Source organism: Myotis daubentonii, chromosome 8, assembly GCF_963259705.1.
Source record: "Myotis daubentonii chromosome 8, mMyoDau2.1, whole genome shotgun sequence".
Classification (NCBI taxonomy): Eukaryota; Metazoa; Chordata; class Mammalia; order Chiroptera; family Vespertilionidae; genus Myotis; species Myotis daubentonii.
In genome coordinates, this window is record NC_081847.1 from 13,127,811 (window position 1) to 13,140,668 (window position 12,858).

The following is a 12,858-nucleotide window of genomic DNA, read 5'->3' on the forward strand; positions in this document are numbered from 1 at the left end:
CTGGTCCCCCAGCTTCTGCTCGCATCCCCCTGCAGTCCGTTCTCTACTCAGCAACCAAAGGTTCCTGAGACTAAGCCAGATCGTGTCCCTACTCTTCTTCAAACCTCCATGGCGCCCACCGGACTGAGACAAAGCTAACGTCCTCACAGCTGCCTACAGGGCCCTGCACGGTCTGGCCTCAACCTCTGCTACTTTTCCTTGCTCCCTCCAATCCAGCCACACTGGCCTCTGTACTGATATGAACACACCAGGCGGGATCTAACTTCAGGGCCGCTGTGCTTGTTCTTTCTAGCTGGAGGCTCCTCTTCCAGATGTCCATGTGGCTCCCTCTCTCACCACCTTCAGGTCTTTGGTCAAATGTCTCCTCAGGGAAGCCTGCCTGACCCTTTCCAGTTAACATCAAACCCCATGCCCTACACACTTGACCCTCTTCCCTGCATTATCAAGTGGCGATAAGCACTGTGGTTTCTGCAGGCGACCTGGCGAACCTCCCCTGGACCTGGGCAGCATCCCCTGGTTGGGCTACGCCTTGGAGTTTGGAAAAGATGCTGCCAGCTTCCTCACCAGGATGAAGGAGAAGCACGGGGATATCTTTACTGTAAGTATCTCTTGGGAGGGAAGGGGACGAGCAGCTGGTCCTGTCATGCCTGATGATTACTGATTCCTCCAGCATCCATCCATATCCTCACTCACTCATTCAGCATCCAGTGGTCCCACCAACTTCCTATCCACATGTCTCTCCACTGTACACCCAATGATTATCTAACATCCTTCCCTTCGTTATCCCTCCAGTATCTTCCCAACATTGAGCTATCCAGTCATTCAATGTCTAGCCATACTTGTACATCAATCTAACCGACTTCTATCCATTCATTCAACTTCACCCATCCAGCAGCCACCCATCAATATGACATCTCTTCTGCCTGTCTACCCAGTACCTAAGTAGCACCCTTCCATACTAATAGCCACCCAACACTCATTCACATATTTCATTTCCATCAAACCTCCATCTATCCACCCATCCATCCATTTTCCTATACTAGTATACCTCTCTAACATTCAGCCAACTTTCATTTGTATATTCAATTTCCACTAACTTCCATTCTTCCACATATCTACCTGTGTTTCCATCCATCTGCCGCTATTCACCCAACATTCTGTTATTTATCCATTCCATATACATCTATTTATATCTCCATCTATGCATCCATTCAACCTCCAAACAACCATCACCCATCCATAGACCTTCCATGTGTCCTTCCAACTTTTTCTATTCATCCAACATTCATCCTTCAATCCGTTTACCCAATATCCACTTAGCATCCTGCCACACATGTACCCACATTCATCCAGACATTTCGTTTCCAACCAACTTCCAGCCACCTATCCATCTTTCCATCCAATATTCAGTGATCTGTCTTATACCATTTATTCCCCCACCAGTAGCATTATTTTCTTAGATATTGGCCTGTATCTTATAAGGGTGTTTCATTAATGTGACTCACAGACCATACTTTGAAAATAGGGCCAAGGCAATTTAGAATTGTGTGACCCCTGCATAGACATTTGAGGGGAAACGCCCTTGCCTTTGTTTCTGCAGAATTAGAGCTCTCCAGTGCCATTTCCTTTCTTTCTGGGAGCTCAGCCTCCCAAAGAAGTGGGTCTTGCTTGCACATCTCTAGCATTTACCCAACAGCATCCATATGTCCTCCTTTCCTCCCTCCCTCACTCCTCCCTTCCTTCCTTATTTCATTCCATCATTCATTTGTCCATCCATCTATCCATCCACCCATTTATAATCTGTCTATTAGCATTTACCCATCAATATCCTTCTGTCTATTCATCCATCCATCCATTTATCCACCCATCTGTCTATGATGCACACACACCCATCTGCTGCCTTCTGTGGGCAGACTCCCTCCTGTCTGCTGGAGACAGGACAGTAACCAAGATAACCATGGCACGTGCTTAAGAGTGAGGTGGTTAAGAGAACAACCTTTGGTTCAAAAAAAATACAGAATTCCAACTCTAGCTCTGCCACTTCTCAGCTCTGTGACCTTGGGCACATTACATGCCTTCTCTAAGCCTCACTTTCAGCTGTAAATTGGTGAATGATGGTCATGGTCGTGAGTGTAGGTGAAAGACCATTGTCCGTTAAGTAGCGAATGGGGCCAGTGCTCGGCACAGGGTAAGCCCTTCATCCCTGAGCACTGCTGCTGTTCATAGAGGCACTCACTGTAACCTGCCAACTTCCCAGGTGCTGGTGGGGGGCAGGTACGTCACCGTCCTCCTGGACCCTCACTCCTACGACTCCGTGGTGTGGGAGTCGCGCACCAAGCTGGATTTCCACGCCTACGCTGTCTTCCTCATGGAGAGGATTTTTGATGTGCAGCTTCCGCACTACAACCCCAGCGATGAAAAGGCCAAGATGAAGCCGTGAGTGGTCAAAGACGGTACCTGCGCGTGGGCCGGGGGCGGGGGTGATCTGTTTCCACCCGCTTGTCTCCACAACAGGTGTCCAGTAAAGACATTCTGTTTTGAGAAAATAAACAGAAACAAAAGAAAAAAAACAACTCCTACATCTTAGGAGACAGCTCTGATTTGAGGAGGAGACCAGGGTTTGGATCAGTCAGATCTAGATTCAAAACCCAGCTCTACCCCTTCCTAGCCTTGGGACTTTGGACAAGTCACTCCCCCTCGCTGAGCCTCTGTTTCCACATCTGTAAGATGAAGAGAGATGGGTGGGGTGGCTAATATTTCTGAGTCCGCATTCTGCGTCAGGCTTCATGCATGATCTCTTTAGTCTTCACAACCATGCTGGAGGTGAGTAACTTACAGCCCCATTTTATAGATGAGGACACGGGCTCAGAGAAGTGACTTACCCTGGGTCACACAGCTAGGACACGGTGCAGGTCCTGAAACATAAGGAATACTTACATCAACAAGGGGGCATGTGAGCGCAGTTATTTAGTATTCATTCTGCAAACATCCGAGGACCAGCTAAGCGCTGCTCGCCATCCTAGATGCAGAGGGTGCAAAGTGATGCTAACCACCACCTGAGGACACCTACCACGTGCCAGGTGTTGGATAGGCACGCTTTCATATGTGTGCATCAGCCTCAAGAGGTGGGTGCTTTTATTCTCATTTTACAGGTAAGGAGTCTGAGGCTCAGAGAAGTGACTTGCCCAAAGTCTCCTGCTAGTAAGTGGCAGAGCTGAGATTTGAACCCCAGTCTCCAGGTTCCACAGCCCATTCTCCTCCACCCAGCGTACTGAGGAAATTAGACTCTGCATCCGTCCCTAAAGAGTCACGCAGTCTGATGGCAGTCTTTAGTGATGGGTCTCCAGGAAGAGTAACCTCCTGGTAAAGTGTCTAGAAGGCTGGGTTTTGCAAGACGGCTAAAGCGGAGGAGAGGCCAGCCGAACGAGTGAACACTGATAAGAAGCAACGCCCTGTCTGACCTTGGCTTTGTGTGACAGCTGCTAGGAGTCTTCCTGAGCCTGCGAGTCCCGGGTCCCACTATTCCAGGGGGACCATGGGAGTTCATTAGCAACGGGAGTCCACAGTTCACTGCATCCTGCCCTCCTACCCAGGAAGGACCCCAGTTTCCTCCAGTGTCTGCCCCCAAGAGTTTCTGGGAATTTCTCACAAGTTGGCATGATGTCTTCTGGGTGTGGCTGCCACATCTGTTGAAGGCTACTTTCTCTGTCGAGGACTAGGGTCTGGAATGGGGTCGGGGAAACAAGGTCAGTCGCAGGCCCCTGTTTATTGAGCACTTGTAATGGGCCAGGTGTTCTCTCTTAAGCCCTTCACACACATCATCTCACATGGGTCATGTCTGCTGTTATTCCAACAATGTTCCAACTTGAACATTCAAAAGCTCTTATTACCTGAAAGCTCATGGAACCCCTCTGGAGTTTTCCACTCTTGAGATATCCAAGAGCCTAGGGGTTTACTCAGTCTAAAGTGGTCCTTATCCAAGTTTATGTGCCCCGGGGAGGGACTGTGGTGGTTAGGAGTTCAGACTCTGGAGTTGGGCAGGTCAGGGTTTCAATCCCAGCTGTATCACTTGCTGGTCGGGTGACTTTGGGCAAGTCACTCCCCTCCATGTCCCTGAGTTTCTCTGCCTGTAAAATGGGTATCATAATAGTCACTATTATCCCTAGAGTTATCAAAAGAAGAAATGAGATCATTGCTTAGCACAGTAAATAGTATTGGTCGGCATTGTTAATGATGGTGGTAATAATATCATCATGTTTAAGCCAATCTTCGAAAAGCCCTCATTGCCCACAAGGACCTGGAGCCCTGGGACCCTGAGGTTGGGGGAGGGAGGTACCCATGTGCGGATATTACCTTTAGGAATCTGCACTCTCATTTCTTTGTTCCCTGCCTCAGGACTCTCCTCCACAGAGACCTGCAGGCGCTCACGGATGCCATGTACACCAACCTGCGCACTGTCCTGCTGGGCGATGCCACAGAAGCGGGCAGTGGCTGGCATGAGATGGGTCTCCTCGATTTATCCTATAGCTTCCTGCTCAGGTGAGCCCGGGCAGCCCCCCTCTCCTACACTCTCAAGTGTGACCTTTGGTGTGTAAGGGATCCACATTTTTCCCTGGAGCGGTGCAGACACCATCAAGGGCTGTGACTGGTCTGAGCAGTGCTGGTTTGGTCCACCCTGTCATTGTGGAGCAAACAGGTCCAGGAAGGGGCAGCTGAAACCACCCAGCAAGTTCACAAGCAAAGCAATGCCCAGGTCTCCTGGCCTCTGCCTCCCTGTGTCCTTGTGTGGGCAAAGAAGTCAGAGAGGAAGCTGTGGCCTGGGGGTACCCGGGAGGGGAGAGATGATGTGGTGGCAGCTGGGTCTGTGTAGGCCTATGGTAACAGCAGGCACAGTTTGGGGGTCAGATGTAAGTGGACCCCTGTATCTGTAGGACCCAAGGCCTGGGCTGGAGCGCCTACCTCCTTGCCTGGCAGCCTAGGGCTTTTTCATCGCCATCTGGAGCCCCTGAAATAGAAAGGGATGGATGAGTTGGATGGCGGACACTGATATGGAGGTTCACACGGCCCCAAACCATGAGATGCCACCCCTTACATCCTCCTATGCAGGGCCCTGCCTCACTCAGAGTCACATCTAAGCTCTTGCCCTGGCCTATAGGATCCTGCATGATCATCCCACACCCTCCTGCTCTCGTCCCCTACTGCTGTCCCCATCGCTCTCTTCCGTCAGCTCACCGGCCTCTTTGTTGCCCCTTGAACAGGCCAGGCATACTGTAACCTCGAGGCCTTGAAGTTTCTGTTCCCTTGCCCGAGAATGTTGTTCCCTGCGTATCTGCATGGCTCCCACCTCACTTCATTCAAGTCTCATCTTAAGTGTCACCTCCTTCAGAGAAGCTGTGCCTGACATCCCATTTAATATGACCCTCTGTTGTTACCTAGCCCCATTCCAGCTTTTTCTCTACAGCTCCTAGCGCCACCTATAGGTTATGTATATTTTCACACATTTAATTATTACCTGTCTTCAGCCAGGTAAGGTGTTATTTTGCTGTGGAGGTACCTTAGGAAGGGCCCTCACTCCCACCGTGTGAAACCTTTTGGCCTTGATGTGTCTGTTTTTTTATTGCCTATTTTGGTAGAAATATATGTACAGGGAAAAGGCTCTCTGCTTTAAGAAAAGCCCCCGTGCAAGTGGGATGACAAATGGCGACAGGTGTTAAACTGCAGTGTCACGGGGACCACAGGCCTGGTGAGGACAGCCTGACCCTGCCAGCTCATTGCTGTCTAAAAGGGGAGGCCATGACTCAACTCCTGCCTGGGGCTGCCAGGCTGGACTGGGGTTCGGGGACCAGATTCTGCCCTTTTCCAAATTGAGATGAGGGGGAAATCCAGATTTTGTGTGAATTTTCTGAAAAGTTTAAATATATATTCAGTTTGTTTTTAGGGAAACTCTGTTGACCAAACAATATCTGTTTGGGACTGAATCCAGTGTGCAAGCTGCCCTTTACAGCCCCTGCCCTGGGAAACAGGGCACTGGTCTGGGAAGAGGCCAGGGCCTCACGGGTTTGGGGGAGAAGGGAGAGAATTCCTTCTGTGCTGATGCGGAGGCACGAGCAGGCCAGCGGGTTGGAGTCTGGGAGGAGCTCGTTCTGGAGGAGGATTATCTTCTCTTACTCATTGGGGTGGGCAGGTCGTGAGCCCCCCATCTCTGCCACATGGAGGCCGAGTCTGGACGAAGGGAGGTGGAAGGGTGCAGGGCAAAGGGGGACAGTAGCCCGATGATCCTGTAATAGTCTCCTGAGATCAGTGTTGTCAGCATTAAGTTCTAACTCTCCGTCCATTCACCCACCCACCCTCCTGTCTATTCGTCTACCCATCCACCTGCCTTTCCAACCATCCAACCATCCATCCATTCATCCATCCAGTGACCATTCATTGGGGGCCTACTATGTGCCGGCACTGTGCAGATAAGGGACAGAGTCTGGGCTAGACAGGCCTCTCTCTCAGCCCCCGCCTCCCTCATTCCTGCATCCACCCTCTCCTTCTCAGGAAAACCCCTCTTCTGGGAGGCCCAGGGACTAGGACAGCCGTGGGCAAACTACGGCCCGCGGGGCCCGTTTGAAATGAATAAAACTAAAAAAAAAAAAAAAAAGACCGTACCCTTTTATGTAATGATGTTTACTTTGAATTTATATTAGTTCACACAAACACTCCATCCATGCTTTTGTTCCGGCCCTCCGGTCCAGTTTAAGAACCCATTGTGGCCCTCGAGTCAAAAAGTTTGCCCACCCCTGGGCTAGGAGGAGCTCGAGGGGGAGTACTGGGCTTCAGTCGTGTCTCTCTGCAGAGGCCACGGCCTGCTCCTCCCACCACGTGGAAAAGTGAAAACAGGTGGCTTTCCTCCCAGGACTGAGGCCAGTGGGCCTGGGCCTGGGGCTGGGCTCCTGGAGCATTCAAAGTGGTGGGTGGTACAAACATTTCCTCAGGGCACGTTCCTACAGGCGTGTGTGTGTGTGTGTGTGTGTGTATGTATTTGTATGTATGTCTCTGGTATAAGTGTGTATGTTTGTGTGAGGTATATGTGTGGTGTATGTGTGTATGAGTGTGAGGGTTTTTGTGTGTGTGTGTGTGTGTGTACATGTATACATGCTCGAGGGCGCACGCGTGCTCCCGTGGCTCATCTTTTCTCCACACCTACATCCCTGTCCTTCTCCTGTCGGACTCCTCAGGTCAAGCCCAGCCTCCTTCTCCTGGTTGCAGCCTCCACCCCCGCCCTGCGTGACCAACCTGCTCCCACCCCTGACCCCTCACACTCCAGCTCTAGAGCCTGGACCAGTGACACCTGGCGGCTCTGACCAGGCTGAGTTGCTCCCTCAGCTCCGGGCCTGTGCCCAGGCTGTGTGCTCTGCCTGAACCCCTTCCCCCTCTTCTTCCCCCTGCTCATCAGACCCTGCCTCCCCAGGGAGCCTGCCCTGCCTCCCTCTCCTGGTCTGTGGCTCCATCGTGCCTCATGGTCCCCCACACTCACTCTGCTGTGGCCTCACCAGCCTCCTTGCTGCTCCTCAACACTCCCATCTCCTTCCTGCCTTGGGTCGTTGGCACCCACTGTTCCCTCTGCCTTGGACCCCCTCCCTCTGTGCTTTCCTGGCTGCTGATCCCCAGCCTTCAGGTTTCAGCTTAATGGTGAGCCCCATATACCTCTGAGTGCCAACTGACATAGTACTTGTTCACTCATTTCTCTTGCCTATTGTCTGTCCCCTGCCCTAGAGTGTCCGCTCTATGAGGACTTGAGGGTTTTGTCTGTTCACAGTGACTCCCTGGCCTAGAACAGTCGGGCATATAAAGGGTGTCCAAAAATTCACACAAGAAGTAATTTTGATAGAAAACACAGGTTTATAATTAAAAATTGTAAATTTTTTATTGATTCATAAAGTATACAGTATAGAGTTATGTATGGAATAGCATATCGGGTAAATGGCCTCCACGGCTTTGCTGGCACATACGCACTCTTTTGTTGAAATTTTCCATGACCGTTTTTGCATAAATGTGGCTGAATTTCGTTGATACAGCGCTCAATTTCCTCCTTCAAGGCGTGGGTGGTCGTGGGCTTGTTGGCATAAACCTTAGACTTCAAAAAACCCCGAAGAAAAAAGTCCAACGGCGTTAAATCGCATGATCTGGGCGGCCAATTCTGATCACCAAAACAGGAAATTACACGACCAGGAAATGACTCATGCAGTAATTGAATTGTTTCTCAGGCTGTATGGCATGTGGCACCGTCTTGTTGAAACCACATGTCGTCCACATCCATATCTTGCAATTTAGGCACAAAAAACTGGATTATCATGTCGCAATAGCGAGCACCATTAAATTAAAATCTTGCGTGAATTTTGGGACTCCCTTTAGTAGGAAAAGTAGGTGCTCTTTGGGTGTATGAATGAAGAAAAGCTTGGAGGCTGCCGTGGGAGGGTTTGGCCGGGGGTGACCAAGGAGGACCCTCATCTGCTGTTTGCTGCCCCCAGGGCCGGCTACCTGACCCTGTACGGAGTCGAGGCCCTGCCGCGTACCCAGCAGAGCCAGGCCCAGGACCGTGCCCACTCAGCCGACGTCTTCCACACCTTCCGCCAGCTCGACCTGCTGCTCCCCAAACTGGCGCGTGGCTCCCTGTCAGTGGGTGAGCACTGTGGGGACCCTGGTGGGCGGTGGGGCAGACTGAGGGACCCAGAGGGGGCATCCAAGCTCAAGGTGGAGGGAGGATCTCACTTGTAAGGTGGGGAGAAGAGCAAGACCTTCCCAGAAGTGGCTATCAGGACTGGCTGAGGTAAAAATAATAATAAAAAAACGAGTGTTATTTCTTAGCGCTATGTACTAGGTACCAGGTAAAATAAGCATTGTCTCACTCAGTGCTCAGAACAGCGCATCACTTCATTTCCTTTATTTATATATTGTTAGAAACCAAACTAACACATTAGAGTGTTTAAGTGAAGAAACATTCTCTGGTTAACAACTCACAGATATAGACAGTAAAAAGTAATAATATTCACTCTTCCAAGCCCTACTTCCTAGGAATCAGTTTTAACATGGTGATTTATATCCCTTCACAGTGTTGTGTAGGAACGTTCTAGTTCGCAAATAGAGACAGATATACATATCTGGAGTGTGTGTGTGTATTTACAAAAAGGGATTATGCCCATTATTTGCAACTCATCTTTTTAACCTAACAATACAGATACATTTCCCTCATCAATACAAGCATTTTCTAGGTTTTAGCCAATGAAATTAGATAAGAGAAGTCAGTTACCAATATAAGAAGTAAAACTATCCCTATTTGCAAATGAGCAGGCACTGTATTTGGAAAACCTCAGAAAATCCATGATAAAACGAACTGAAGCAAAACAAACCAACCAACCAACAAACAAAACAACAAAAGAAGAATCCAGCAAAGTAGAAAGATATAAAATTAACATAAAAAATACAGACACATTTCCAGCCCTTACAGCGATGCCTCTAGTAGTGGGTTGTTATAATTGTTTCCGTGTGTGTGTGTGTGTGTGTGTGTGTGTGTGTGTGTGTGAGTGTGCGTGTGTTAGTTACAGTATTTCATTGTACTGATATCTTTTCTGCCATCTGGTGATTTTATTTCTCGATGGTAGTTTCCTGGAAGTGGGATTGTCAGGTCAAAGGGCATATCCATTAAAATAGTTATTAGTGAGTATCACATCATCTCCAAAAAGATGAAACAATTTCTACGCCTACCCAAAGGGAAGGAGCCCACCAGATGTTATCAGTCTTTCCACGTGTTTGCCAATCTGATGGGCAGTTTGTTTTAATTTAGGTTTTCCCACAACTTTGTCAACATGCACTTGTCATCCTTTAAATCCTTGCCAATCTGATGGGCAGGAAAGGGCATCTGGCTTTCTAGGCATTTTCCTGTTGACTGAGATGAAACATGTTTTTGTGTTTCACCAGCCAATTGCTTTTCCTCCCTGAGTTGCCTGTTCATGTCTCTAAACGTCTCTTTAGAGGCAAATCCTTATCTTATTGACTCCTGCCATCCATGTTGGGAGTTTGGTACCATTATACCCATTTGCAGATATGGAAATTGAGGCTTGGAGAGGTCCCTTGTCATAGACACACAGCTGATAGGTGGCAGAGCCAGCAAAATGGAAACTTGGTCAGCCTGCAAAATGCTGAGCATAAAGAATCTGACATCCCAATGCCCATTGCTTCTCCAGGGAAAGGTGGTTTCTCCATGGCCCTGCCGCCATGCTGACTCTCCATGGAGTCTGGGTAGATGCAGGGGGGACCCACCCTTCCTCATTCTGGGAGCAGCCGAGGAGGGGGGGGGGGAGGGGAGGGGCTGGTTATAGAAAGGCTGCATTTTCCAGTATAGGCAGCAGGTGGCAACATTGGGAAAGGTTTCTCATGCACATGCTTTTAATCCTGAACTCCCACTGCTAGGAATTATTCCACAGACATGCTCGCACATGTCTACAGACAGAACAAGATATTCATTGCCATGTTGCTTGTAACGGCAAATGCTAGAAATAACCTAAATGTTCACCAGCAGGGGCTGATGAAATAAGTTATTCATTCACATAAAGGAAAACCATGGGACCATAGAACAGAAAGGGTGAACTGCATGTACTGCTAGAGGACTGAATCCACTATTATGACAAAGGTGCGGGACAGCGGGTATATTGTGCTTTTTACCTTTCTTCAGCTTTATTGAGATATGATTGACAACCAGAACTGTGTGAGTTTAGGGTGTATTGCATAACTTGACCTACATATTTTGTGAAATGATTACCACAATAAGTTTAGTTGACATTCATGTTTTCTAAAAATGTGAGATGTATAGATTTTTTATTCTGGGAAGGCTGAGATGGGATGGAGAGAAACTTTTATAGTATACACATTTGAACTTTTGGAATTTCTTTTTTTTTTTCTTTTTATTATTATTTTTTACCATGTGCATGCATTACTCCTCTGCTTTTAAAAAATATAAATATGTTTTAAAAGAAAGTCGACCCTCTTGGGGACTTCACTCCATTGAGTCTGGTATTTCTCTTACAGGACGGCAGTGGGGGCAACGGGCAGTTAAACAGAGCCCTAAGCTAAGCAAAATGTTCCTTTCTAGAACGTTCATTTCACTGGATTATTGGGGAGGGGTGCTATTTTATTTGATTTTTTTGGGGGGGGGGAGGCATTTTTATATTAAAGAATCAGAGAATCAAATACAAAAACCTAATTCATGTTAAAGGGAAAATGCAGACTTTGAAGGCCTGTCTCTCTAGGGGGCAGAGGCACTTTTGAGGGAAAACTTGAGAGGCACTTAAGCCTAGGACCCTCTTTTTACAGATGGAAAGATCGAGATCCAGGGATAGACAGGGCCTCAGCCAATTCCACACAGCATGGGAGGTCTGGGATTCGAACCTGCTTCTCCTTGGAGAAATGTCTATTCACGTTCTTGGTCCATTTTGGGAATTGGTATTGTTTGGGTTTTTGTTGTTGTTGAGTTGCAGGAATTTTTTTTAATATATTCTGGGTACTAGATCCCTATAGAGAGATGATTTGCAAATATTTTCTCCCCTTCTGTTGTCTTTTCCCACTGTGTGGCTTTGTAAAGTCATCCTTAAAAGCAGTGTTTACAGTGACATTCAAGGTTTGCAATTGTGCTGTCCAACCTCAAAGAATGCCACCCATTTCTAAATCTGTGTTAAATTTCTGTGCCGGCTTTTTTGAACTATTTCCTCAGATGACCCCCACACGCATCCAGAACCAGCATCCATTGAGGTGGCTGCAAGCTTCCTGCACCCTGCACTCACCTGTTTCAAATCTCCGCAGGCGCGGGCCCACCCCCAGCGATTCTGACAAGACTGGCCTATGGTGGGACCTGGGCATGAGATTTAAAAGCTCCCAAGCGATTCTCCAGTGCCCAAGAAAATAGTGTATTCCAGATGAATAATTGGGCTCACTGCCTGTTATTTGAAAATGTAACTAATATACTTACAAAAATAAGGTTAGCCTACATTGAACACCCTTTTAAACACCTGTGCATGCAGCCTGCTCAGAGCCACTCACTGGATGGGTCTTCCAACACTGCTTTGTGCCTCAGAGAGAGTTCCTAGAGCTTTGGAATTTCGTAGCAATCCAAAGCAACTTCCATCTTCCAAGGGGCGATTTTGGAAAAACCAAATCTTATACTTGTGCAAATTTATGTAAATATAGCACCTTGTAGCATTAACAGAATATTTAAATCATAAGCACCTGGCTTTATTCCCTCAACAGTCTGCCCTTGTGGGCCCATCGCCTTGCTTTATAAACTAGACTAGAGCATAACACACCATTGTTTACTTGATAGGGATGCAAACGAGTGATTTGTGGGCCAAAGTTGACTTTTCAAGATTCTTGTGTGACCTGTACAGTGATTAAAAACTTCTTGCTTATATGCTGACCGTAAAAAACATAAAAAGATTTCACATGAACACCTGGATTTTCAGCTTCTTCTGTAATCTAAACTCCCTGCTAGGGACCGATTGGCCAGGAGGCAGGGACGGAGGGGAGTAGGGGGCGGGGCTCTCGTGATGGAGCTGAGCAGAGGCTGCCCCTGGTCCCCGGTTCCCCACAGCGCCTGCTTGGCCCTCCTCCCTCCTTTATTTTACCTGCCTTCCCTGGAGGTAGTTAAATTTGAGACCTCAGACCGAACTGTCCCCTCTTGATGGCAGTTAGCTTGTTTGCGATGTCTCCGAATGAAGCTGTGCTGAGTCTGGGGAATGCGGCTTGGTGTTTCGTGTTCGTTCCCCTGCTGTGTCAAGAACCACCGTTCATTTAACACATATTTATTGAGTTACCATGAGCCAG

General features: G+C 48.2%; 1 protein-coding gene across 1 annotated transcript in view; it reads left to right on the plus strand.

Moving 5' to 3' along the window:
- Nucleotides 1-12,858, plus strand: part of PTGIS (prostaglandin I2 synthase) — a 43,984-nt gene that overhangs the window by 11,985 nt on the left and 19,141 nt on the right. Inside the window, exons 2-5 of the mRNA XM_059705338.1 lie at nt 475-598; nt 2,258-2,436; nt 4,396-4,539; nt 8,517-8,668. Coding sequence (XP_059561321.1) covers nt 475-598; nt 2,258-2,436; nt 4,396-4,539; nt 8,517-8,668 — 599 coding nt within the window. The remainder of the gene's footprint in view (nt 1-474; nt 599-2,257; nt 2,437-4,395; nt 4,540-8,516; nt 8,669-12,858) is intronic.